The sequence below is a fragment of the Hemicordylus capensis genome, chromosome 1, assembly GCF_027244095.1.
Source record: "Hemicordylus capensis ecotype Gifberg chromosome 1, rHemCap1.1.pri, whole genome shotgun sequence".
In the NCBI taxonomy this organism is placed as follows: Eukaryota; Metazoa; Chordata; class Lepidosauria; order Squamata; family Cordylidae; genus Hemicordylus; species Hemicordylus capensis.
In genome coordinates, this window is record NC_069657.1 from 238,898,207 (window position 1) to 238,925,940 (window position 27,734).

A 27,734-nucleotide genomic window follows, 5' to 3' on the forward strand; every position below is an offset into this window, starting at 1 on the left:
CTTTCTGTTAGTGAGAGAAACAAAGGGAGCAAGATGTAAGTAGGATTCCATAGAGGTTTCTACTTTTTGATTCTATCATTCTTATTGTGATTACAGGAGAGCCTTGGGGCTTCCTCCTCTCTATCTAAGGCAAGCATCTTTTTAATAGAGGTTGTCCTCAGGGCATGCTCTAATGCTTCAATACACCTGTGTGTGTATCTTCATAAGTCCAGGTGCTGGACCATTCATTTGACCCTTTTAAGCAAAGGCTAGTGCCACCTACTGGCTGGACATATTAGAGCAACATTTCCTAACAGGTGGCCCAAGCTCAGTCTAGGGGCAAAGAGCAGGAGGACCCTGCAAGCCTCACCTCTCATCTTCTTTCCACTCGGTTCTAGGCTGCAAAGGCTGCGGACCCTCCTGCGTAATCGGAGGCCCAAGTCTGGTCCACCAGAAAGAAGCAGCAAGAGAAAAAAAGAGGGTGCCACAGTTCCCATGGCTGCTCATCCCAAGAGCTGGCACTTCATTGCCTGCTGCAGAAAACCAAAAGAGCAACAGGAACCTGAGCAGCAGGGGGGGGTTGGCATCAGCACTCCACCAGCCCCTCCCAGAGCAAAATGGTATCATCTCTGCAGGAGGAGGGAGGCTGTCGCTCTCAAGAATGGGAGGGATGCACACAAACACAGGCAAAACTCCAGAGGACTTGAAAACCTGTCTGGAGGTAAGGAGATGCTCAGGATTGGGGGGGGGGGATTTAGGGGTTAAGAATCTTAGAAACTGAGGCCAATAGGTGAGGCTGGGAGGCAGAGCAGGTTCCCAGGTCGCTATACTCTTCCTAAACAAAGAGGGATCCAGTGAGAAGAAACTGGGTCCTTTTTGGAGGAAGGACACAGATGGGTGCATTAATATGTCTGCACATTCTTCATGTTCTTTCCCCCATATTCATCAGTGAGCGGTATGCACTGCTCCCTCGACTCCTCAGACCAGTCCCAGATGGAGAACCTAGAACTGGTTGAGGAGGTCATGGTGGACCGCTCAACACAGACGGTCTGGGAAGACCAAAGTGAAACTGAGAGGCAAAGCTCCAGAGCAGATTGGAACCAGTCTGGAGGTGAGGAGATGCTCAGGATTTGGGGGGATTTAGGGGTTGGGAATGGAGAATCTTAGAAATTGAGGCCAATAGGTGAGGCTGGGAGGCAAAGCAGGTTCCCAGGTCGCTATACTCTTCCTAAACAAAGAGGGTTCCAGTGAGAAGAAACTGGGTCCTTTTTGGAAGAAGGACACAGATGGGTGCATTAATATGTCTCCACATCCTTCATGTTCTTTCCCCCATATTCATCAGTGAGCAGTATGCACTGCTCCCTCGTCTCAGACCAATCCCAGCTGGAGGACCATAAACTGGATGAGGAGCTAACCGTGGGCAGCCCAAAAGAGCGGGTCTCCAGATGGGAAAACATGGGCTACACGGACAGCCAAAGCTCCAGAGCAGTTTGGAACCAGTCTGGAGGTGAGGAGATGCTCAGGAATTGGGGGGATTTAGGGGTTGAGAATCTTAGAAATTGAGGCCAATAGGTGAGGCTGGGAGGCAGAGCAGGTTCCAAGGTAGCTATACTCTTCCTAAACAAAGAGGGTTTCAGTGAGAAGAACCTGGGTCCTTTTTGGAAGAAGGACACAGATGGGTGCATTAATATGTCTGCACATTCTTCCTGTTCTTTCCCCCAGATTCAGTGGTCAGCAGCATGTACTGCTCCCTTTTCTCCTCCAGCTCCTACCACTCTGAGGTGGAGGACTGGAAAGTGGATGAGGATCTCATGGAAATCATACACAGGCATATGGAGGACAGAGAGGAGGTACAAAACCCCACATCCCAGGTGCTTCCTCCACAGGTTGCTTCCATGTTCTGGACCTTTACCTTCCCAATTGCTTTTCTGCCATCAGATGGAAGGGAGGGGGGGTGGGCACGAACGGTGGTTCCACATGACATGTCATATAGGACTGTCACGGTGATATTCCCTGTGAAAATCAGCAATGCCTCTCCCTACCGTCATGATCTTACTGCATGATGAGACTCAGAATTAAGCCCCATTCAGCACCTGCTCCTTTATTTCATTTCTGCCTCCTCAGTCCTCACTCCTTTCTTTCCAAGTGGCTTCTGCAACTTGGGCTGATTCAGAGGCACAGAAGTGAACAGGAAACAACTGAGACAAGGGGCAGAAGCCTATTTAAGGATTTCCTTTAAGGGACGGAAGTCCTGGGAAGCCTCCAGAGTGCCGTGCCTGGATATTCTGGCTCTGCCCTTGCATTTTAACTCCCAAATTGCACCACAAAGAGGGTGTGGAAAAAGACAAGAGGGCATCATTGGAATTACTGGAAAGTGCTGGGTTGCCCTTCCCTCCGTGTCATCTGGATCCCCTGAAAACACTGAATGGAGGAAATGTGTGCCTCTGGGGGGAAATGACTGGAGCAGAAGCAGCCACGGAGCCCAGAACAGTTTCCATAGTAGCCTACAGGATCCCACCCCTTTTGATTCCATCCCCTTTTCAGTTCTGCCATCTCTCTGTGCACTAGCAGAATGCTATGCAGGGTGGGAAAGTCCTCAATTCCTCTCTCATTCAGAGCCACCGCGGGATGGGTGCTGGACTCTATCAGAATGTCCTCTCTTACCTAACTGCTTGACTCTCTTGCAACTTCAGAGAGCCAGCAATCAGGATGAGGATGTCCATTTCCTCGCGGTCCTCTGTGCTTGCTGCAAGGCTGCATATAAGAGCGGCCAGGAGACTCTGGATCTCCCCTACACCAAAGGACAACTGATAAAGGAAATCGTGGTGAGTGAGAAAGAGGACCAGAAATCGAGTGAAAAGATGGAAGTTAAATAAGGGGTGGGACTGGGAGGTCAACACATTTGTGTTACCAATGTAGATTCCGCCTTTTAACACCAAACTTCTCCCAGGGCAGCTCACAAGCTTATCTTGAGAAAGTTCTGTAAAAGAAAGGCTTGCGGATTTGCTAGAGAGTAGGACAATGCAGCCTTTTGGAACAGGACCACTAAGTCCACTTAAAAACAGCCACAAGACTGCAGTGTACTTATAATTCCCACTCAAGGGAGTTAAGTGGTCGATCAAGATATAGACAAGTGCTTTGGAAGGAAGGTTGGAAGGTTGGGTGAGGTTGGAAGGAAAGCTCAAGAGTGGGCTGAAATAACCCCTACTAGGAAGCATCATGAATTGATGCTTCTCTGCTCTGTTTTGGCCCTTGGTCTTTCTCAGGTTGTGATGGAGAAGTCCCCTGTGCAGTCTGGGCCTACCATTCTCCTGCTTTATGCCATGGCTGCCGTCTCCTGCCTCAGGTATCTTTTCTGGGAGAAGGGGGATCTCTCTTCACAATAAGCCAAGATGACTAGCAAAAGGGGTGCAGTGAAAGGGGCGAGTGAGGGGAGAAAACCTTCAGACCTGCTCAAAAGCCCCAGAGCAGTTCAAATAAAGGGGAGAGACACGGGCAGAAAAGGAAATGGAAATTGCCTATAAAAAAGAAGGGGTCTTCCCTTTGGCCCACAACACTATCAGTACAAGTGGCTGGAAAAAGAACGGGGATGTATTGGCTCTGTGATGGCCCCAGCGGAGTTTTGATTCCTCTGGAAGCTGCTGAAAATAAAATATTTTTTAATGCTGGACATACAGTAATTTGGGCTAAGCCAGAATGCAAAGCCATAATTCGGGAGGGAACAGAGTCGTGTCTGAACTGGCCCGATAGCCTGCAACGACTTTGGGGTAAATCCAGCTGATATGTGGACTCACGCTCTCTATTCTGGAGGAGATTCGAACTAAAAGCCATGTGTGTAAAAGCTCCAGGTAGGACTTGGGGGGGAGCAAGGTGAGGCAGCAATTTGCACCTCACCTCAGGCTCCCAAATGCCTTGGGCTGCACCTGAGGATGACAGCCTCTCCCCCACCCTGCATAACTTAACTTCCCCCTCTACCCTGCCAGCAAAATCAAGCCTCCAACTGACCCAGAGCTAGAGTCTGCGATCCTGCGCTTCGCTGTTCGCGGGGTCATAGAGGTGCAAGCAGGACATGTCCACAAACAGGTACATTCTTATGGAATTCATCAAACACACCTCCTGGAGCCATGATTGTTAATTCCCTGAGATACCTTCTATCTTCAGGGGTGCAAAGGGAAAAAAAGCAGAGGAGGTGATTCACGGGTGCTCACACAGTCTCTTTCCACCTCCTTCATTGTATGGCCCGTGGGCCGCTGGTGGCCTCGACTTTCCTGTCCTCACCCCCGGCTGACGAGGCCCATGCTCCCCCATGCCTTCTGCTGTGCCTTCTGAGTAGCAGCGAGAGACGGGAAAGCCAGGAAGGTGCCTGGAGAGCCCCCTCAGTGTGCACACTCCCCGCTCGCCACTGGGTCACATGCTGCTAGGGGTGGGGGCACTGGACCAATCACAGGCCTGTGGCAGAAGGCAGAAGGAGATGTGGAAGTGGCAGCAGAATGGGCGAGTGCCGGCAGCCTCTGCCGCATAACCAGTGAAGGTCACTGGTCTCTTTTGTCATCCGGAATCCATGGAATGGCTTTGATGGAAGGCTCTCGCCTTGACTGTGCTGAGCTCCTCTTTGTTGACATGCTGGAGGGCGGGGCCTGGGGGGAGTGCCGCAATTACACACTGGCTCTCTCTTTTCTTTCAGGCTCTGCACAAACTCGCAGCAGACAATCTGGAACTGATGCTGAGGGGTTTTTTGTCAGAGGCCCCAACCACACAGCATCTCTTGTCCCTCCTGGAGGTAAGAACATTGAAGAGGTGGTGAGGTGGGAAGGAGAGCATGGCAGGGAGAGATGGACACCTGGGCCACATGTAGTCAGCGGGAATGCCCACCATGCACCACTGTGGCTCTTCTGTGATTGGCAGCCCAACGGAAAAGGCAGGAACATCATGCGCAATCTCATACAACATGCTGTTGAACAGCATCACATATGCTCTACACATCTCTGAATAAAAGCTTGATCAGGAACAGTATCCCCAAATCAAAGAGACGCAGGAGAGAAACAACTGAGCAGACTCACCTGTTCCATCCTAGAGATCTCTGGGAAGCCACTCACTTCCTCTCCTGGACACAAAGGGCTAGACTATACATGCACAGACTCAAGAGGTAAAGCTTCTCCTTGAAAGCACCACTTTAGGGAGCAGGTGGCTGAGCAGATACTTAAATGCTCCCTGTGGCAAATCAGTACTGCCCTTGACCCTGACTCCCCCCAAAAGCAGTCTCAACTTGACTCTTAGCCAATCTAAGGGCATAGGGGAAGAACTGCCACCAGCTCTGTGAAGAAATTCTGCTATACGTGTACAGGAGTGGCTGGAGGAATAGTTTCAAATCCAGGCAAAGGGGCATGAGAAAGCTAGATAGGTCCCTCACAGGTGCATCACACAGGCTTCTGACACCTCAGTATGAGCAGTTGACAGATTCCCACAGAAAAACAGAGGGCAGAGGAGGAGAGGTGAGAATGGGAGGAAATCCGACTCCTTCTTTCCAGACCAGAGGCTTCACTGGAGTCCCTGACTAAGTCCATGCGGGAGGCAGTTGTGTGATGAGGCACGGGGATAGTCAAGAGTTCAGAAGGCGTGACAGAGACAAAAGGAACTTAAAAACAGGACTATGACTCCCTGTTTCCTGGAAAGAGCCCTGAGAAGCCAAGCATTCCTTTTATACGAAACATACCTGTTTGTTTGTTTGTTTGTTTGTTCAATTTCTATACCGCCCTTCCAAAATGGCTCAGGAAAATAATAAATAAATAAGATGGATCCCTGTCCCCAAAGGGCTCACAATCTAAAAAGAAATGTAAGCGAGACACCAACAACAGTCACGGAAGGTACTGTGCTGGGGGTGGATAGGGTCAGTTGCTAAATAAAGTCAGGCTTTTGGTTTATCATTTTAAAGCTTTAGGTTTTAGAGTTTTTAATCTGTGTTCTAAACTCTTTTAATTGGGTTAATATTTTAACAGGGGTTTTTTTAAGATTGTGAACTGTATAGGGACTTGCATCTGGGGTGGTATAGGGCCATGTTAAATACTGTAAATAAATAAATGTTAGCTGCATGTAATGAGATTCTGCGGTGCTGTTTCTCTTTCAGCACATCAACATCTGGATCCTCTCCAGGAATGCCCAGGAGAGAGCACGAGCCAGCAAACAATGCGCCAGCTTGCTCCGCTTTAGTGTCATGATGCCTGATTGTGATGTGAGTATTACCACACACAGGTTGGCATAACTTGGTTTTGAAGGCCAAGAGAGTCCTTGTTTTGGGAGGCAACCATAGCAAGAGAAGCAAGTGGAAATCCTTATTCTCTTCTTGCTTTGTGGAGTGAGTCTGAAGGCTGGACTCCTTGCATCGAAGTGGCCTGAAGACTTGTCCCAGTCTCTGGAGCTGTTTCCTTTTGAGCTCACATTTGTCCCTTCGATTTGAGGGCAACAGAGGGAAAGCCAAGAATCAAAGTGGGGAAGTGAGATTGGCCTTGTCTGCACCTTCCTCTGGTCTCCGAAGACCAGAGATGCATTTCATGGAGCTCTGAAACCAGGCACAGTTCTAGCTCAGGATAGCGGGACTCTGTGTACTAAATTCAAAGCGAATCAGTCACTTGGCTGATTTTTAATTTTTTTTTTCCTGACAGGGAGGGCATTTCACTTTTTTCTTTTTTAATTTCCCTGTTGATCTTGCACAAGACTGCAATCAGCCACCAGGTGGCAGCCTTGTGCAAGAGCAACAGGGAAAGCACCCTCCCTGTCTAAAAAATTATTAAAAATCAAACCATTGTCTCAAGGGCTTCAAATTTAATACACAGAATCCTGCTATCATGTGCTACAACAGAGCTTGGTTTAAGAGCTCCATGGCCAGCCCTCCCCAACTTAAGAATTTTTTTATAATTTTCCATTGATTCCTACGTTAGAAAACAAAACAAAAAACACCCTTGTAGCTGGCAATAGAGACATGTCACAGCTTGGCCAAGATCCATGACAAATTAATTTTAATTTTAAAAAAATGAGTTGAGCTTTTCAGGAAGGAAGAATTTTTAAAATTAAAGAAAAAATAGAAATGAATGAATGGAAGTTGATTCCAGGGCACAGGAAACAAGTCTGCCCAGAGTGCTATCATGTCAGCAAAGACTCGGCAAAGCCACCCCTCCATCTCATCTTGATCCACTTTATCTGTGGGGTCTCTCCACACATCAGCATCGTATCTGCAGAATGACAGAGTATCCCAGGAAAACATTTTAGGAAGTGCAACTCTTTTTGGATGCAGATACTCTGAATTAAGCTCCATTTGTAAAGATAAAACCTGTATAATTCCGCTTTGCTAGGTGAACAGTACCTTGCTGACATAGTAATGAATTTGGTCTAAATCCCACCCTCATAGGAATGCACCCCAAGCCCCATGCGGAAAAGCTCCAGGAGGGGGCAGGCAGAGTAAGAGAGAGGTGATAGTTAAAAATCAGTTGGATGACAATTGGTCAGACAATGAAGAGGGAGAAGCTAAGCTGGAGGCTTGGGACAAGGGAGGAGTAGTGAACAGGAGGGACTTTTCTGGAGAAGAGAGAAGTCAGGCTTAAGGAGAGGCAGAGGATAAATCCAGAGAGGCGGAGGGTAGATCTGAACGTCCTGAGAGGGGAGGCACATCAGGAAGAAAGCAATCAGGTTAGGCACCTAACCCCTATGTGGAGAGGAGGAAAAGTAAGAAAGAAACTCAGAACATTTCTGTAAGCTGTAAGTTATAAAAATTTAACATCATTCTGAAACCACTATGCTAATGTACATCTGAAACCTTGTTGTAACCATCACGCTTAGATTCCCCCCCCCCGCAAAAAAACAAATAAAACTTGTTACTTAGGTATGTTTTATTTCCTCTCCCTCAACACCAGCAGAAGGACTATGCTATCACACAAACAAGATGGGGGGAAAGTGAGAGTTGGTCTCAGATCCTTTCTAATGAGGTCTGAGTGGTGGTAGCAAAGTTACTCTTGGCAGCAACGTTACTCACAGGCCTCTTATCCTTTCATCTCAGAGCTAAATGGGCTTCTTTCAGCCTGACGTGTGGCAGAGTTTGCTCTTCTGGCAACATACCTGTAGGTCAAGGGCGTAGCAAGGTTGGAGTGGGCCCAGAGACGAGATTTTAAAAAGCCCCCCCCCTCAAAGTCCAGGGCCTCCACACACCCCAGGCCCCCAAGGATTTAAGTCTGATATTTCAAAATATGTATGCTGCCTAGAAATATATTTCACTGAAGACACACACACACACTTCACAATAGATAGTGATATACATTGAGTACTATATATTTGTGCTACTTTTAATGCCCAGAACACACTAGAAACACTAATTATTAAAATGGGACCCTCGCTGCAAATTAGCAAAGGAGACTTTCAACCATGCAGGGTGAGCCTATGTCTGTTTTCTCAGAATTCTGAGTAAATTCAGTAAAGTTTGATTGCAGGAGGTTTTTCACAGGAGGCTTTTAAAGCCCTTTTACACACTTCTCCTCTGGAATGGAGGTGCTGCATTCACATGTTGGCCAGATTGACCCTGAAGTCCCTGCGAGTTACTGGGGAGCAGTTCACACATAAGAAAAATAAAAGAAAAGAAAAGCACCGCACATGCTTCACAGTTCTCACTCAGACCTTCTGGGTTGCAAAACAAGCCAGCAAATATTCCAAGCGGTTTTAAATTAAATATTCAGAGACGTCTCAGTCTCTCCCTGTCCACATCAAAGCCCCATGGCAAGCAGATCCCTATATATGGTCAGGGGGGTGACCACAAAAAGGAGTCCACCTTCTACCTGGCAAATGCTGGGCTGGGCAGAGGGGTCTGCTGCAGAGAGCTGTGGGGGCCACTCTGCCTGCCTGCCTGCCTCCTTCCTTCCTTCCTTCCTTGCTTGGGGCCTCCCTTTAAGCCTACTCCAGTTCAGGCTTCACTGAGGCCTACACGGAGGCCTCCCTGGAAGCCCCGCCCACCCACCCATCAGCTGAGAGGCGCCCGGGAGAAAAGGAGCTCTTGGCAGCTGGCCTGCTGCTTCGATGGCCCCCCAGGAGGACAAGCAGGAGAGAGGCAAGCAGGGCAACTGGCTGAGGGGCCTTGGGGCTGGGCAGGGGGCAGTGGGGAGTCCTGTGAGGTATCCCTGGTTGGGCCCCCAGGCAACCGCCTCCCCTTGCCTAATGGTAGTTACGCCCCTGCTGTAGGTATCCAGTTCATCCTGTCACCAACCCCTTGCCAAGACAGAGAGGAAAATGCACCCTCTTGGAGGGGCCTGCTTGTCTATTCACGTTAGGAAGGGAAGAGATGACTGGTCTACCCAACCCAGGAATATCCATTGCCCATGAAAGAAGGGGAAGGGCTGACAAAGCAATGTGGATGACAGAGATCCCTCTCATTTTCCTTCCTGCTAGAACTCTGCAGAACTCCCCAGTTTGGGCCACCATGTGGCGAAACTTGGAATCTGCATAATGGATTGCAGGAAGGATGTCAACCGAAACGCCAGGGAGGGAATCTACCGGCTCCTAGAAGTACTTCTCCACCACAAAGGTAAGGAAGCTGGTGAGACCAACACTGCTTTCTCGATTATTATGTGTTCTATAACAAATGCCTTAGTTTCAAATACCAGTAAATAAGATTATAGCCCCTGGTCTTTTGTCTTGGTCCATTTATATCCACTGATTTCAGCCGAGTCCCTCAAAAGGTGCTTCAATAAGGGTGTGTCCTCCACAAAGATGACTCTGCTAGTGAGTGACCAGCAGCTGATTCAGCTGGATTTCCTCATCTCCCCTTCTCCACTAGACCCCATCCTATGAGCAAACATGGAGACAATGAGTATACAGGCCCTCTCGTAAACCAGACTCGAACCTCTTATTTCTCAAGTCTGGCTTCGGACCACTGCTGCAGTGAGCCATGGCGGGGTTCAGGCAATTCCTCTTGGGGGGGAATCCGGAAAGACTCCCAGCCATTCTGTCAGAAACCCCCTATGTCATCAGGATGTATAAATATTTAGCCCCTGATGTTTCCTTCTCAGGCCAGAGCAGCAGAGAAGCTGGGGAGCTGTGGAGCCGGAGATGGCAGGAGGAGGAAAGAATACTGGCCTATCTGAACACCGCCAGAGTTGGGGAGGTAAGAAGATCCCTCTGGGTGGCTCCCTTGGGTGCCAGAATGGCCCATTGTCCCCCTTTTTGGGAGTGTGAGAATGGGCAGAGGCGTGCTTTTCACTTTCTGCATTCAAGAAGCGCCAGAATCAGCATTAGGACATCTTGACACAGACCTCTCCAGAGACACAGTGGGCTAAATAACTGCAGTGCATGTTAGTTCATGCAAATGCAACTTTCAACCTGCTGTAGTGGCATGACACCTTGATAAGATAATGATGATTGCTTTGGTTTGGAATATCTACATCTATCAATGCACATGGTCCTTTACTGAGTAGCCTGAGCAGAAGAGCAGGTCCTTCCCCAAGCACCTTGCCATCTCAGTTCTGACTGTGGAGGAGATCAAAGAAGGAAGGAATGAAGAGGGAAAATAGGAGAAGCAGTGCTTATGAGCTGAATGCATGTGAATCAAGTTGCACATCTTTGGGCTTCAGGGGAATTAATTGAGGCTGATTCTTGATTTTAGGTTTTCAGGGAGATCTTTAATAAAGATCAGGAAAGATCCTTCCTGAGGACCACGATTTGGGCCATTAATCATCCCGTCCACAGGGTTAAGGAGGCTGGACTGATCCTGCTGTACTCCCTCCTGGGCAAGGCCGATGCACTGATGGGGTATGAGGTGAGCTACTGGTTAAGCTGCATGGCAGTGGGGGTGGGGGGTGGCATGTAATCAAAAAGGGCCTCTGATTCTGGTGGGTTGGGCATTTTCCCCATCTCCCCAGGAGGAGGAAATCCGGAGGAAAATCTGGCGTCGTCTCCGCCAAATCAAAGAAAGCAAAGGGCTGCCTGAAGAAATCGAAGGTATCTTAAAAAACCAAGGTAATCTCTATTTCCAAGGAATTGGGGAGGGTAAAACCACATCCCTGGAGTCACAGTGCAGGTAGAAGTCCTTTCCCCCACCCAAAGCCATCCCCTGTACCATAGCTGGTCTCAGGCGTTAAAGGTCCCAAACATATTGCTGTAATGTGTGTGACCTGGACTTCCCAAGGGATCATGACTTGATTAGTCAGGAAACCTTATGCAAGTTCTTGCATTAAGTCAATCCTTTTCAGGCCACATGTACATGTGCAGTGCATCGTGGGAAGATGGAACTTTTGGGAGAGAAATTCCTATAGTTCCTTGCTTTTTCAGGGGCTACAGGCTCAAGGCAACATCCACGGACCTCAAATCTAAATCTAGTAGTCCTTTTATGAATGTAACCCTCCCAGCCACCCTCTCCTCCTGCTGCCAGGACCCAGAAATTCAATGTGGACCTAATGCAGAATTCCGGCGAAATTTCTGAATGTGGATGCTTATCTAGAAAATGAATCCACTAACGTGGGATTTTTTTCAGAGCCAGTTTTGAGTGGCCCACCTAACTTCCATGGCACTTAATACAAGCTACGCCTATGACTTGCTTTCTAGCTGCATCTTTTATATGCTGTGGCCTCAAATGATTACTACCACAGTATTATTCTAGAAAAAATACCAGCAATGACATAGGTCCAACAGGGTTCTTTCCAGGGGCATAGCAAGGTTGGAGTGGGCCCAGAGACAAGATTTTAAAATGGGCCCTCCCTCACTGAAGTAGAATATATATAATATATATCCTATGTGTCACAATAGAACATCATTCTAAGTTATTTTTAAAGGGTTTGTAAATTGTGGATGATGCAAGTCTTTTAATGGTACTAGAGAAAGACATGCTGTTCTGGTAGCTCCAGGTCTTAACACTCACATCAATTTCGGAGGATGATTACAACTGAAGGAAGCCCGGGTGGGTGTGTGGCTGGGGGAGTCAGTCATGTGACTAGCCTCTGGGGGGGGGGCCCTCCATGGCAGTGGGCTCCCAGACAACTGTCTCCCCTTGCCCTATTATAGTTACGCCCCGGGTTCTTTCTGTCAAAGAACCCCCTGCTTTGGAAGCAGACAGTACTATTTGCTTTGAGAGCCTGAATGCTAACACCAGCTCCACACACAACTCCTCCACTTAGTACATTAGGAGTTCTACAGCGATTCCCATCCCTAATACTTTCCTTAGTCAAATGGTGCTGGCATCATTATATTTTTCCTTCTCTTCTCTCCCATTCAGGTGACTTACTGATGGACCTTGGAGTTGTAGCTAAGCCGACTAACCTCCCATGACACCTTCTTCCTTGTGGGGCAATAGTTATGGAAATGTCTGCTGATTTGCTTTGCTGTACTTATTATACTGATTTCCTTAGGATGCTGTATTCAGTGTGTACCTGGTCTGATTGCTATGTGTAAACCTAAACTTAAATTTTGGCCTAACAAAAGGGCCAACGGTAATGTAGCTCAATTCATTGCTTTGCAATATCTTGAGATGCATGTTCATGAGGCTTAATAAAGGTTCGCTCTCTAGTGATCACTTGATTTCTTGACCTCAGGGGGGGATTCTGATATCGGTATTAATAGGTAGATATTCTGTTATTGTCTATTGGCCTGGGTTGACGTGTTTGCCATCTTAAACTCTTTAACACAGAGCCTGAAACCTCTGCCATGACCTGGTTCTTTAATCAGCACGTAGAGGGCATCTGGCTGGGTGGTGTCAGCATTCTCGCACATTCCTATTGGGCTCGTCGTGGGTCCGCTTTTAGCCAATCAAACAGACTCAAGGGAATCAATCAAAGGCTTTATTGCATCGCGATAGCAAGGTAGACAATGGAGCTCACGCATCACATTGAATACCCAGAGCACAGTTAGCAATACACTTTTATACATCCCACAAAATGTGAAGTTCCCGGCCCCCAATACACATCCCAAACCGATGACCTAATCCTTTCTAATACGCATGCGTAACTTAACACTACTGTGCATCATGTGATCTTCTCTCTCCTGGGAACCAAGCGCCTGTTTCATTAGCATTTCAATTGCTACTATAATTGTTACTTTGCTTAGCTAGAGAGAGAGAGGTAATGACGACTATTGTTAAAGACAATGTTGCAGAGAATGTCCCTGGGCTGAGCAGCTGAGGTTACTCTAAGTTAGAGCTTTTTAGCTTTCTAAGCAAAAAGGAATTTCTTTGGTTTACTAAGCAAAATGGAGTTGCTTTGGTTTACTAAAACACATCACTTTCACACTCCCATATATTCTTTTTTATCTGGAAATCTTCACAAATGTAAAATTGCATGTATCAATTGGCTGGTCGCGCAGCAGGTAAAACCGCCCTGAGCCATTTTGGAAGCCATTTTATACAAATCAAAATAAATAATAACAACTCGGTTGGCGGATATCACTATGTAGACCACAGTTTCTCAAGCGCCGGTCCCCGGACCGCTGCCGGTCCCCAGGGGGTTGAGTGCCGGTCCGTGCAAGTCCTTTCACACCCCCTCCTTTTCAAGCATGCCAGTCCTTTAACACCCTGGAGATGAGCTCCCTGGAGCTCATCTTTAACCAGGCAGCCTTCGCTGCAGGGCTCTGTCTTCCTCCGGAGTCCCAGACAGCCTTTTCTCACTCCCAGCTAATCTCCAGTCTCTTTGATGAGAGGAGATAGCGAGAGCGAGTGACATCACTGGTATGCAGCCGCCTGTGAAACACACACGAGGCAGGTAGCAGGGCGAGTGAGAGGGAGGGCTTGGCTTGGCTGGAGTGCTGCATGCCTAAACTCTGTTCTGAACTACTACAGAGGAGGAACAGAGGAAGGCAGGCAGGCAAAAGATAAGAAAACAAACAAAAGTAAGCAACAGTGCTGATCAAATGAAAAAAGAAGGGAAAGATAAGAAGAATGAAAGGGGTGGGGGTGAGGGGCGGGCTGATCATGTACTGACGCAACAAAAGGGGATGGAGATCAAATAAAATGGGATTTTTAAAAGCAAGCATACAGGAGAGAACAAGTACAATCTGTGTGAACTGAGAAATAAAATGTGGGGGGGGGGATGAGGGAGATGAAGAAAGGGGTGGCTAGGGTGAGCTACTGACTTACCAAAAAGGGGATGAAGCTAACATAAACTGGGATTTTTAAAAGCAAACATGCAGGCAGAAGAGAGAACAAGTGCAATGTGTGCGAACTGAGAAACCCAGTGGAAAAAAGAGATCACGAGAAAGGGGATGGAGTGGGGGCTGGGTGTAGCAAGGTATGGAATGGTGAATAGAGGAGAGAGAAGGAGGGAAAGAAGGATGAAGAAGAGACCCACTAAAAGTCTTCCCACTCATGTGTGAGTACATAGTGCTCCCCCCCTCCCTTAAACCTCTGCCTAAAAATCATAACAGTTGTAAAAACCTGGAGAGATATGAATGTGTGGTATGAAGGGTTAAATCTCCCACCCCGTTCCCTGTGGTTTACTTTCCTAATGTGGATGCCATATTGCTGTGTAAAGTTCATTACCATAACATTACCTTTTCAAGGTAATGAGTGTTTTAGTTCTGAGTGTACTGCTTGAAGGTTTTTTGGATGATGTTTGTTTACAGACTTCCAGTATGATATGAGATGTCATGTTTTAAGCTTCCTATCAATTAAGTTGATAAGCTGGTTTTATGGTAGCAAACATGCATTGTCCCATTTGCTAAGGAGAGCAAGGGCAGTGATTACCAAATGAAGAGAGGAGGAAATCTGGAGGGGGAGTATTGTGTGTGTAAGAGAGAGTACTCTTTTAAAAGCAATATTAAATTACTATTTTTATGCATTTAAGAAGCAAGATATTATGTATACAGGAACTTGACACAAGTTCCTGCCTGCATGTTTATATGCAAAATAGATAGATGAGGAGTAAGAAAAGACAGAATTGGAAGAATGGAGTGTAAGGTTGCAGCCTAGTTTTAAAAGATGGTAATGTTAAATCTGGACTGGACAAATCTCAGGTGCCAGGGAGCCATGATGTCTCATCCTTTCCTCCCTCCCCCTTCTGAGCCAGAACTTCAAAAGTTAAATATTGATTAAATTCATTTTCATTAATTTCACTTTGATTTAATTGATTGATTAAGTGTTATTTTAATAATCGGCACCCTAAAAATTGACCTCGGCCCCCATGAGCCAAGTTACAGACATTTGAGTGGTGAACACCTGTGAACGCCTGTACTAATAGATAAACTTGAAACCCCTTTGCTAACTGCTGGTCTGGGACTAGAAACTGCACACACACAAATATAGCGGTCCTTGAAACTGTGCATAACTAATTTAGCGGTCCTTGACTCCAAAAAGGTTGAGAAACACTGATGTAGACCATTCTCTGCAAGTACAGTGCTGCCAACACGCTGCAGAAGATGCTCGTGCTGTCTGACTGCAGAAATGTTCTGAACTGCCTTCTAGACATTTTATCAGGGCCTTTGCACTGCACTAGTAATAATGATATTCACCATCTACCATCTGCTGTGAGCTGTTGTAGCTTTTAGCCTCAGTACTACTTGGAGGGTAGGCTGCATTGTTTGTTCAAATTGTTTGGTCAAATCCTAAAGAAAGGGTTTAGATTGCTGTGTCTTACCAACCTGTTTCCGTTCTTTCGCCACTGTTGCTCCCATATCCTGCATCCGATAGAGCAGGACGGCTTGGGATTCTTCCAACGTTTCCCGCATGCTAAGCTCCTTGGACAGGTGCTCCTTTAGCTGCGAGCAGTAAAAATATCAAGTCGACAAATGGATGCTGATGAAGAAATACTTTATTTGGGCCTGGTTTGGGCCTAGTCACAATCTTGAACCTGATGGATGATGTGGCCTCCGCTCATTCAAACAAACTCCTGGAGATTTCTCCAACAATGCTTTATCAAGTATCCAAAGCAGCAGGGACATAGCTAGCCCGCCGCGGGCCCGTGTGCAGCCGCAGCGGGCGCCCCCGCTAACCCCACCCCCCACTTCTGATGTCAGATGCTGGGGGTGTGGTCTGGCAGTGAGTAGTAGCTCAGCTGAAGTTAAGTGCTTAAGCCCCAAGATTTGCAAAAGGACGAATGTTTTAGCCAGTTAACATAACTGTTTCTCCTGCAAAGTGTCAGCAGATGCAGTGAACTGCCCTGCAATTGCTCCACATACATCAATAGTTGTCAGTAAAATCAAACTGACCTCATCATCCCCGGATAAAAAGAGCGGTCTCTTTTGTTCTTCTTCTTCCCCCTTTGTGTGTACACACACACTGCTTCCCCAGTATGCATATTGCAAACCAGTATATGCCACGTTAATTGTGATGCAAAGGGAAGCTTTCCACTGAAACCTGCCTAGGCTGTGCTACATTTTAATGAATGCGAGCAAGGCTTTTTGATCTTTTCTGAGTCAGTTCAGTTGTTGAGGAAGGGAGCCTTGAGGCTCCATTCGGGAGTTGCCGTTACAGTTCAACTTTAACTGCTAAAGGGGCTGGCATCAGAAAGGCATTCACAGGGCTTGAGGGGGGCGGGGGGGGGGGAGAAAGAAAAGGAAAGGGAAAAGGAGAGCTTGTTCCTTCCCATCCAGCCGAGAAGCGCAGTGCTGAGAGGGAACGTACATGTTGACATTACTTGGTCCGAGTAACCATCCTTTCCTGCTGACTGGCAGGCGCTGCTCCTCTGTTTTCCACCACCACCACCCCTCCACACGCGAAGCTGGAGCCCTCTGGCTGGTGCTTGTCCAGCTTCAAGGAAAAGGCACGGAAGCAACGAACATGTCATCAGCTGAGCGTCTTTAAAACTTTTGAGCCCAGTTTGTGTGAGCAGCAGACAGCGGTCGCCTCGCTGCGGCTCTCTGAGCATGGAAAAGACTCACAACAGCAGAAAACCTCCCTTCAGGAGCCTCGTTCCCGCCCAGCCTGGCGATTCCCGCTCAAGGGCGGGCGGGGAGAGACTTGAGGCTGTGGGCTTTCTGGTGGCTCCGCCGCCTCAAGAGCGCCCATGCGGCGGCTCCTGGGCTCTCTCAGCTCTCTGCCTCTCGCCTCGGGAGGCCAGGGAACAATAGTCAGAGAACACCCGATGGCGAGATAGCCATTAGCGCTGCTTTTGCAATGCAGCCCAGGAGCGGCTCTTTCCTGCAGGGAAGAGCCGCTCCTGGGCTGCGCTGCTTGGGCGCCTGTCTTTTAGCTAGTTAGGCTGGCGCTGAGGGGTGGTCAGTGGTAATCATCCGAGATGGGATGGGTGAGGGAGGGAGGGAGGGAGGGAGGGAGGGAGGGGGTGGGGGCGGCAGCCCTGTAGCGAAGGTGGAGAGTGGGGGATGCCCAAGACAAGTACTGCCTGCCTGCCTGCCTTTGAAATGCGTGGGGGGAGGGGGAGGAGAGGCAGCGGCTCCTTGGAGGCAGCGGCCCGTGCGCTTTGAACACTTCTGCACTATGGTAGCTCCGCCAGTGCAAAGCAGGATATGCTTCAGGGCCTTACTGAAAAAACTAAGCACGGCTAAATGTTAGAAATGAGGCTTAGTTACACACCAAAGATAAACCACAGAGACAAAAAGAAAGAAAAGGCTAGAATGACTAACAGCCTGAATTTCCAGGGGAAAGCTGGCTTTTAGGAGGGCACATCTCCTTGGTCTGGCCTCAGTCTTGCTGACTGTTTTGGGGTTACCATTTTATTTGTATTCTACTGCATTTTAATTGGCCCTGACAGTTACTGTAAGCTGCCTTGTGTTGTGAAAGTATATGGGTAATGCCCCTGTGCACAGGGGCAGAGCCACCATTGGGCTAACGGGTTCAAAGAACCTGGGCTGCGTCTAAACATGAGCCAGGAGCATAACAAGGATTGGGCAGGCAGGGACCCTGCGCACCTGGGTACAACGCCTATGTGGAGACACATAGAGCGTCACCACCCAGGTCTCAGGGGACAGGCTGGCAGCGCTAGTGCGCCTTGTGCATCTGCCACTAGGGCGGGCAGCGGCAGTGTGCCAGCCAGCAGGCAGGCTACACTGCCAGTCCAGAGGTGGACGCAGTTGTCGGGCAGCCAGCGTATTGTTCGCGTGGACCATCATCACCTCACCCGCCTCATAGGGGAGATGATTTCCACCGATGACCAGCCGTTTCAGGTGGTCGAGAACAACGGCTTCTGCCGGATTCTCCAATACCTGGCTCCCAAATACGTCATCCCCTCAAGGACCACGTTCAGCCAGAACGTGGTCCCCTCCCTGTACCGCCAGTCAGGGAGCTCGTGTTGGCGGAGCTGCGTGCAGCTCCGGCCGGGACAGGCATGCATTTCACGACTGACCTCTGGACCAGTGTCAGTGGGATGCACGCTGCTTTCCTGGCCCTCACTGCCCACTGGTGGGGACTGGAGAGTGAGGGGACCTCCTCGGGCGATGCTTCCGGGTCCGGTGCAGCTCCCACTGCACTACGGCACAGGTGGGCCGTCCTGCACGTGGAGACGATGGACACGAGGCACACCGGGGAGGAGGTGGTGGCCGTACTCGACCGCCAGATAGAGGAGTGGATTGGCGGGTGTCCACACCTCTCCCGCGGCTCCATTGTCACCGACAATGGAGCCAACGTTATCGCCGCTGTAGAGACGTTCATGGACTGTGTGAACATACGGTGTATGGCACACACGCTCCATCTGACCGTCAGGGACGCCCTTGGCCTTAAGGAGCTGAAGGCGTCCCAGGAGAAAGGGGGCCGCCCCGTCCCAGTTGCTGTTGGTGCCACGGCCACGCTTGTGGATAAGTCCCGCAAGCTGGCCGCCCACTTCCACCACAGCGAGAAGTCCAGGAGACTGCTTCACCAGAAGCAGGATGACCTTGGGCTTCCTCGCCATCTCATCCCTTTGGATGTTGAGACGCGGTGGAACTCCACCTTCCTCCTGTTCCAGCACCTGTTGGAGCAGGAGAGAGCCCTTGTCGCCCTGGCGAGGGACGAGTTCTTGGATGTCTGCGACCTCTCGAACGCAGAGTGGAAGCAGATGTCCGAGGTGGTGTCGGCACTCCAGCCCTTCCAATTTGCCACGAAGGGCTTGTGTGCCGACACCACTCCCTTGAGCCAGGCGCTGCCCACAGCTATGGGTCTGGAGAAGCAGATGGGTGAACTCCAGATTTCTCTGACCACGCCAGAGGGTCGTGCTCTGGCTGGGAGGCTGAAGTCTGGGGTTGACAGGCGGCTCATTGGGGTGCTGGGAGAGAGGGAGGAGTATGTCTCTCCCCACCCATATCAAAGCCCTATGGCAAGCAGATCCCTATATATGGTCAGGGGGGTGACCACAAAAAGGAGTTCACATTCTACCTGGCAAATGCTGGGCTGGGCAGAGGGACTGCTGCAGAGAGCTGTGGGGGCCACTCTGCCTGCCTCCCTGCCTCCTTCTTTCCTTGCTTGGGGCCTCCCTGCAAGCCTACTCCAGTTCAGGCTTCACTGAGGCCTACACGGAGGCCTCCCTGGAAGCTCCGCCCACCTGCCGATCAGCTGAGAGGGGGGGAGAAAAGGAGCTCTTTGCAGCTGGCCTGCTGCTTAGATGGCCCGCCAGGAGGACAAGCAGGAGAGAGGCAAACAGGGCAATTGGCTGAGGGGTCTTGGGGCTGGGCAGGGGGCAATGGGGAGTCATGTGAGGTATCCCTGGTTGGGCCCCCAGGCAACCGCCTCCCCTTGCCTAATGGTAGTTATGCCCCTGCTGTAGGTATCCAGTTCATCCTGTCACCAACCCCTTGCCAAGACAGAGAGGAAAATGCACCCTCTTGGAGGGGCCTGCTTGTCTATTCACGTTAGGAAGGGAAGAGATGACTGGTCTACCCAACCCAGGAATATCCATTGCCCATGAAATAAGGGGAAGGGCTGACAAAGCAATGTCGATGACAGAGATCCCTCTCATTTTCCTTCCTGCTAGAACTCTGCAGAACTCCCCAATTTGGGCCACCAGGTGGCCAAACTCGGAATCTGTATTATGGATTCCAGGAGGGATGTGAGCAGATACGCCAGGGAGGGAATCTACCGGCTCCTAGAGGTGCTTCTCCACCACAAAGGTAAGGAAGCTGGTGAGACCAACACTGCTTTCTAGATTATTATGTGTTCTATAACAAATGTCTTAGTTTCAAATACCAGTAAATAAGATTATAGCCCCTGGTCTTTTGTCTTGGTCCATTTATATCCACTGATTTCAGCCGAGTCCTTCAATAAGGGTGTGTCCTCCACAAAGATGACTCTGCTAGTGAGTGACCAGCAGCTGATTCAGCTGGATTTCCTCATCTCCCCTTCTCCACTAGACCCCATCCTATGAGCAAACATGGAGACAAGGAGTATACAGGCCCTCTCGTAAACCAGACTCGAACCTCTTATTTCTCAAGTCTGGCTTCGGACCACTGCTGCAGTGAGCCATGGCGGGGTTCAGGCAATTCCTCTTGGGGGGGAATCCGGAAAGACTCCCAGCCATTCTGTCAGAAACCCCCTATGTCATCAGGATGTATAAATATTTAGCCCCTGATGTTTCCTTCTCAGGCCAGAGCAGCAGAGAAGCTGGGGAGCTGTGGAGCCGGAGATGGCAGGAGGAGGAAAGAATACTGGCCTATCTGAACACCGCCAGAGTTGGGGAGGTAAGAAGATCCCTCTGGGTGGCTCCCTTGGGTGCCAGAATGGCCCATTGTCCCCCTTTTTGGGAGTGTGAGAATGGGCAGAGGCGTCCTTATCACTTTCTGCATTCAAGAAGCGCCAGAATCAGCATTAGGACATCTTGACACAGACCTCTCCAGAGACACAGTGGGCTAAATAACTGCAGTGCATGTTAGTTCATGCAAATGCAACTTTCAACCTGCTGTAGTGGCATGACACCTTGATAAGATAATGATGATTGCTTTGGTTTGGAATATCTACATCTATCAATGCACATGGTCCTTTACTGAGTAGCCTGAGCAGAAGAGCAGGTCCTTCCCCAAGCACCTTGCCATCTCAGTTCTGACTGTGGAGGAGATCAAAGAAGGAAAGAATGAAGAGGGAAAATAGGAGAAGCAGTGCTTATGAGCTGAATGCATGTGAATCAAGTTGCACATCTTTGGGCTTCAGGGGAATTAATTGAGGCTGATTCTTGATTTTAGGTTTTCAGGGAGATCTTTAACAAAGATCAGCAAAGATCCTTCCTGAGGACCACGATTTGGGCCATTAATCATCCCCTCCACAGGGTTAAGGAGGCTGGTCTGATCCTGCTGTACTCCCTCCTGGGCAAGGCCGATGCACTGATGGGGTATGAGGTGAGCCACTGGTTAAGCTGCATGGCAGTGGGGGTGGGGGGTGGCATGTAATCAAAAAGGGCCTCTGATTCTGGTGGGTTGGGCATTTTCCCCATCTCCCCAGGAGGAGGAAATCCGGAGGAAAATCTGGCGTCGTCTCCGCCAAATCAAAGAAAGCAAAGGGCTGCCTGAAGAAATCGAAGGTATCTTAAAAAACCAAGGTAATCTCTATTTCCAAGGAATTGGGGAGGGTAAAACCACATCCCTGGAGTCACAGTGCAGGTAGAAGTCCTTTCCCCCACCCAAAGCCATCCCCTGTACCATAGCTGGTCTCAGATGTTAAAGGTCCCAAACATATTGCTGTAATGTGTGTGACCTGGACTTCCCAAGGGATCATGACTTGATTAGTCAGAAAACCTTATGCAAGTCCTTGCATTAAGTCAATCCTTTTCAGGCCACACGCACATGTGCAGTGCATCGTGGGAAGATGGAACCTTTGGGAGAGAAATTCCTATAGTTCCTCGCTTTTTCAAGGACTACAGGCTCAAGGCCACATCCAGGGACCTCAAATCTAAATCTAGTAATCCTATTATGAATGTCACCCTCCCAGCCACCCTCTCCTCCTCCTGCTAGGACCCAGAAATTCAATGTGGACCTAATGCAGGCGAAATTTCTGAATGTGGATGCTTATCTAGAAAATGAATCCACTAATGTGGGATTTTTTTCAGAGCCAGTTTTGAGCGGCCCACCTAACTTCCATGGCACTTAATACAAGCTACGCCTATGACTTGCTTTCTAGCTGCATCTTTTATATGCCGTGGCCTCAAATGATTACTACCACAGTATTATTCTAGAAAAAATACCAGCCATGACATAGGTCCAACAGGGTTCTTTCTGTGAAAGAACCCACTGCTTTGGAAGCAGATGGTACTATTTGCTTTGAGAGCCTGAATGCTAACACCAGCTCCACATACAACTCCTCCACTTAGTACATTAGGAGTTCTACAGTGATTCCCATCCCTAACACTTTCCTTAGTCAAATGGTGCTAGCATCATTATATTTTTCCTTCTCTTCTCTCCCATTCAGGTGACTTACTGATGGACCTTGGCAGTGCCGCTAAGCAGACTACCCTCCCATGACACCTTTCCTTCCTTTCCATATAAAACACTCAAGTATAAACATATCAAGAGAAAAATCATATAACATCTTAATTAAATGTATTATGTATTATCATAAATGTATGTATCATATGTATCATATCATAAATGTATTAATCATGATCAAAATTCCTCAAAGGGATCAGGAAACTGAAATAACACCTTTTAAAATGTGGATACCCTCAACGATTACAACATCAATAGGACATCAGCCATATCAAGAGATTCTCTACAGAGGCAAAACAAATATGCAAAAAGAAGAGAGGGTCCCATTTTGGTAGACTTTCATCCTGCCTCACCAAACTATCACCAGGCAATAAAAAGACAGCCACCACCCTGAGAGCTTTTCCCAGAAGTTCAGAATTTGCTTACAGCAATAGCTGTCAGAACATCCACGTGTTGCTTTCCATCAACCATCTAATCTATACAGACGATTACTGAGAGCTGTCCTAAAATCACTGATCAGCAATCCTGGATCACACCACTGTCAATCCAGCCGCTGCATTACTTTCACTTTTCTAAATAATACCATCACTTTTAGCAGTACCACTACCAAGAAAACCTATTACATCTGGGGGAAACTCATCTGTACTTCCACCTGTCATATATATTAAAGAGCGCAGATGTCCATATTGCCATATGCGCTATGTAGGCAAAACATCCTCAGACTTGAAGCCATCTTTCAGGAAGCACAAATCTGCCATCTTAACAAAGAACAACCTATGGGCAGATACTTCAACTCAGCCAACCATCATCTCAATGATATGGAGATCTAAGAGCGCCTTTCATCCAACTGCAACATCTGGCCATCATTCTTTTCTTGTCACTTGCCCTTGGACTCTGCTAACATGGCATTCTTCACTGCCATCTTATGAACTGTATGTGCTCACACACATCATGACGAACGCTAATGGAAGCCACCATGGGACATCCACACCTACAGCTTCTCTTGCTGCCTCATTTCGCCTTTGTTCTAGCCACACAGGAGTCTTTTTGCCAGGAAGTACTGCAGGTATAGGCAATATAAGTAATTCAAGCACCCAGAAAGAAAGAAGAGAATAATTGATTAGAAATACATTTTAAAATGTCGCATAATAAAGAAATACGCAAACCCACTGAAATAAAACCTTCATAGAGTATCCACATAAGAAATCCAACACTTAATGATCCGCATATTAAAAAAGATCAATAAAATCAATACATGTAAATTTCTCCACTCCGATTTATTTATTCAGAAGCTTTCAGAATCCTGAGTCTAACAGAAAGAGATGATATTTTTTTAAAAATTCTCAATTCTCCATTAGTGGAGCTAAACTAATAAACGGGGGTGGGGGGGACTAAACTTCTAAGAAAATGTTAGAAAAATTCAAAGTCTTTTCAGAACCATAATTCTAATAAGAAAAGATCAAGAAAAAGAAAAGCTCCTGCCTGCAGACTTCCCCAATGAAAGCTGTAAATTTCGTCTCCATAGGTTCAATGCTGGTAGTGAAAGCTCTAAAGTGAGAATGTAGTTATCTGGTCATAAAACCCTTCATAATGCAAACCAAATAAAGCAGGAGGATCCCTCAAGCAGAACTTAAGCTGATTAACATAAATGCAGAACTCTGTGCCAAAACTATGAAGCAAGAGCTTAAGCAGATCACATTAATCACTTCCTACTGGCTCTCTTCTCAATACACAATACAGCATAGTTGCCTCCTAAAAAGTCCATGGGAGGTTCAAAAATGATGGAAACACAGAGACTGAGGAACAAAAATGCAAGGAATCCTGTTAGTACTTACAAGCTCAAAAGGTATTCTCAGTTGTGGGAGTGTCATTAAAAACAAAAGGGATAGCGACAAAAATAGATCTAAAGTCTAATGAAAAAGATTTTTAAAAATGATTTTGAACTTCCCATTCGACTGTCCAGATAATCCAAGGGCTTAGGAAAGAAGAAAGTTAATTATTAGAGAGGAAGAAACTGACCATGCGAAGACATGAAGTATGGATATTTTAAACCCAGAGCCAAGACAAAATTCCCAACCCATGCACACCAAATACGAGACGTTTTGGCAAATGTTCATGACTGGCATCTAGAACCTATTATATTAAAAAGAGATGAACAACAGGGAGGAATTTGAGAGAAGGGGAAAAGGTTAATTTAAAGAGAAGAGGAGATCTTATGAAATACTAAAATGAAATTCCTCAATGAAAAATCAAACAAAAAAATAACTGCATCTGGAACTCTCAATCTTCTGAAAACCAAATACATCTTCAGTGCCATAATCTCATGCAATGCCATCCAATCAAACTTCAGTTTTAACCCATGATTTGAAAAAATAGAGAAAAAACAATACCCTTTAGTATAAAGATTTTCCTCTTCACAAGAATTTTTGATAACAGCTGTTAAATTAACAGGGAATCCATAAAACCAGTTCTTCATATTGGAAAAGACTAATTACATGTACAGGACAAAAATATAACAGTAATTATAATTATAGATGAAATGTATAAATGTATAAACTAATTTCCCCTAGTCTCTATAATACTTTTGGAAATTACAATAACAGGGAATCCAATGGGGGAAAATTAATCAGCTTTCAGTAAAATCTATCTCTTATAAGTAAGTTCAACCTAATAGCTTCAACAGATAAATTCACCTATATGCCTTTAAACACAGATTTCCCTATTCACCAATACCATACATTTGCTATTTCTTCAGAGGGAATAAACTGAATATGTTCATATTAAATAAGCATATAATAATAGCTAAAATAACAAACTAAACATATTCGTATAGATTGTGATAACCTAAATGTATACATTTTTATCTTGAAATAAACCAATAGGAATTTAAAATCTTAATAATATTAAAAAAGGATAATAAAAGTAATGGATTTAAAGGGGGGAGAGGAAAGAAAAACATATTATTTAATTCTCAGGTATCATTTACTTCCCACATCAAAGCAATATAGTAAAGAGTCCCAGAGGAATTCAGATCGAATAAGTAGATACTATTAAGAGTCTTTCCTAGTCCTTCAAGGGGTTAACTTGAAAGTCTTCAAAACATTCCAGGTAGAAAGATAAGAGGAAACTCTGCTGGGAGACTAAACACTGCCGGAACTAGCTCCATACGAAAGAAAGCTTGTGCATGGGGAAATGTGTTATCAGGTTACGTGTAGTAAATATAAAAAGCCTTAGGTCTTCTATTTGTGATCATTCCAATTTCAAATGTTGACTTTCAGGCCAGACTTCTGAATAGGATTTACAATGCTGGGTAATATTTATACTCCATCAGTGGTGCTAGAAGGTATTCATCCAATTAGTCAACAGCAGAAAATAAAGAGAGTCCCCAAGTCCCAAAGGATGCTGAAACGTTCAAAGTTTCTTCTTTTCCCCTGTTTTTCCATCACCATAATCCATACTATAAGGAAAAGGAGGCATCAAAAGCTCAGAAATTAAGAATCCCCTTTCTATTTGTCTCTACAGTCCCAAATTCAATAATGTTGCTAAAAGTTCCAGGCAGCAAGCAAGAGACATAAACATAATTGTACCACAAGAGAGCTTCTGTATTCAAACTTCCATATACATACTGTATTCAAACCATTAAAAAGTAAAAAACCCTCATTCATGTATCTGTTCCATCCTAACTTCAATAACGCTTCTAAACGTTCGAAACAGAGAGTGCCACACAAAGAGCAAAGAACTTAATTACCAGCCATAAAACACTTTTATCAGTGCCAGAATTCCAGTGCTGCGATGATGACGACGACGATGATGATGATGATGAATTCGATTTCTACACCGCACTTCCAAAAATGGCTCAGGGCGTTTTACAAAGAGAAACAACAAACAAATAAGATAGCTCCCTGTCCCCAAAGGGCTCACATTCCCAAAAGAAACATAAGACACACACCAGCAATAGTCACTGCAAGTACCGTGCTGGGGTTTGGATAGGGCCAGTTACTCTCCCCCTGCTAAATAAAGAGAATCACCAAGGTAAAAAGTGCCTCTTTGCCAAGTTAGCAGGGAGATAATTAGTAACTAGAGCATCAAACGCTTTGCAAAACCACTCGCAGGAATTCTTCAAGGTAAAACTAAAAACAGATTCAAATAAGAGGCTGGGTTGTGCAAAACAGTAAGCAGTAGGATCACACATTGGTCATGTAAGACTTCATTCCTCACCCAGCCAACCCTCTTCTTAATGCCGTTTACATAATTCCCTCTGGAAAAGTCAGTAGGAGGCTCAAAAGTAATAAAGACAAAAAAAGGGGAGGCCAGAAGAAGTAAAAAGAAATGCCAAAGATCTTGCAAGCTCAAAAGCCATGGTCATCTCAGAGATTTGATAGGAAAGAAAAAAGCCGTTCTTCAGAAGGCATGTTGTTAAGCCTGTCTCCGTTCAGCCTGATGCTTAATGCAGAAAGGTCTCTGCTGAGGGTTCATCCAGGGTCCTCCAGGCTTTTTCAAGCCTGGAATCTCCACGGATCCCCCCCCCACGGGGGTGGGGATGCACCCTGCATGCATTCTGATCTTTATGTAGCCAATGAAAGATAATTAGACCAAACGGGAGCGGAAAGCCCTGGCAGCCAAATTGTCAGGTACTTCCCAGAAGAACGCCATCTTGCTTCTCTGTCCATTCCTCAAACCTATTGGGGGATCTCCAATCTCTATTTGTATTAAAATCGGGTAGCTGAACTATCGATGCTACTATCCATCAATATAGATCTAATTTGTAACTATACTAGCCATGGTATTTGAGATCCTGTTTCTTGTTCAATCTCAACCTTCTTGAATAACCTCTTATTTCTATGGACGTCTTTTATTCTATAAAAATTCTTTCCCTTCAACATCTTCAAATAAGCCAATCCATATTGATCTTCCCCACTATCCAGATATGTTAATAAAGGTGTTAGTGGAGAAATATCTTTCTTATAGAATTAAATAGATTTCTCCTAGGAATGAATCCAGATTGATCAATATGAACAATTTTATAACTAATTAATTTAAGTCAATTTGCCAATAATTTAGTATACTGTATAATTTATAATCAACATTAAGTAGCAAAATTGGTCTATAAGAGCTGACTTCCTGTAAATCTCTACCTATTTGAGGAATTAATGTTATTTTTTGAGTCATACCACGAGGGTGGGAAACATGCTCCCTGACTCAGAGCATTCATTAAAATTACAAACTTTGGTATAATAATTTCTTTGAATTGGCTAAAAAATTCCCCTATCAAACCATCCGGTCCTGGAGATTTGTGATTCTGAATGGTTTTAAAAACCTCAAGCACTTCTGCCTCAGTAAATGGTGCATCCAAAATCTTAATATCCTCTGGAGTTAGTTGTGGGGTACTAATCTTATCTAAGTAGTTAAGAATTTTCCCCTGTGTTGGGTTATGAGAATTATATAATTGTTCAAAGAACGTAACAAAC

The 27,734-nt window shown here is 46.5% G+C and overlaps 2 protein-coding genes across 12 annotated transcripts in view; one reads left to right on the top strand and one right to left on the bottom strand.

Moving 5' to 3' along the window:
* LOC128339987 (uncharacterized) overlaps positions 1-27,734 on the bottom strand; it is a 130,536-nt gene that overhangs the window by 97,351 nt on the left and 5,451 nt on the right. The gene's annotated exons all lie outside the window — the stretch shown is intronic.
* On the top strand, positions 845-12,514 carry LOC128339986 (maestro heat-like repeat-containing protein family member 1). Of its 4 annotated transcripts, XR_008313376.1 has the most exons (14): positions 845-1,090; positions 1,322-1,486; positions 1,702-1,829; positions 2,673-2,804; positions 3,246-3,325; positions 3,963-4,062; positions 4,664-4,759; positions 6,104-6,208; positions 9,403-9,538; positions 10,023-10,117; positions 10,616-10,768; positions 10,872-10,968; positions 11,781-11,905; positions 12,221-12,514. XR_008313376.1 is itself a non-coding variant. In XM_053284561.1 (13 exons), the coding sequence occupies exons 1-13, from the start codon at positions 904-906 to the stop codon at positions 12,271-12,273; spliced, it is 1,527 nt and encodes a 508-aa protein (XP_053140536.1). In that variant the 5' UTR covers positions 845-903; the 3' UTR covers positions 12,274-12,514. The 4 variants fall into 4 exon arrangements, 3 of the variants coding, with proteins under 3 accessions (XP_053140536.1, XP_053140537.1, XP_053140534.1); XM_053284561.1 differs by lacking the exon at positions 11,781-11,905; XM_053284562.1 differs by lacking the exon at positions 11,781-11,905 and having other exon boundaries at positions 10,872-10,950.

Coding starts and splice junctions, on each gene's coding strand:
- LOC128339986 (XM_053284559.1), top strand. CDS start 904: ATGTTCTTTCCCCCATATTCATCAGTGAGCGGTATGCACTGCTCCCTC. Junction 1,830..2,672: donor ATATGGAGGACAGAGAGGAG/GTACAAAACCCC, acceptor TTGCAACTTCAG/AGAGCCAGCAATCAGGATGA. Junction 10,118..10,615: donor ACACCGCCAGAGTTGGGGAG/GTAAGAAGATCC, acceptor TCTTGATTTTAG/GTTTTCAGGGAGATCTTTAA.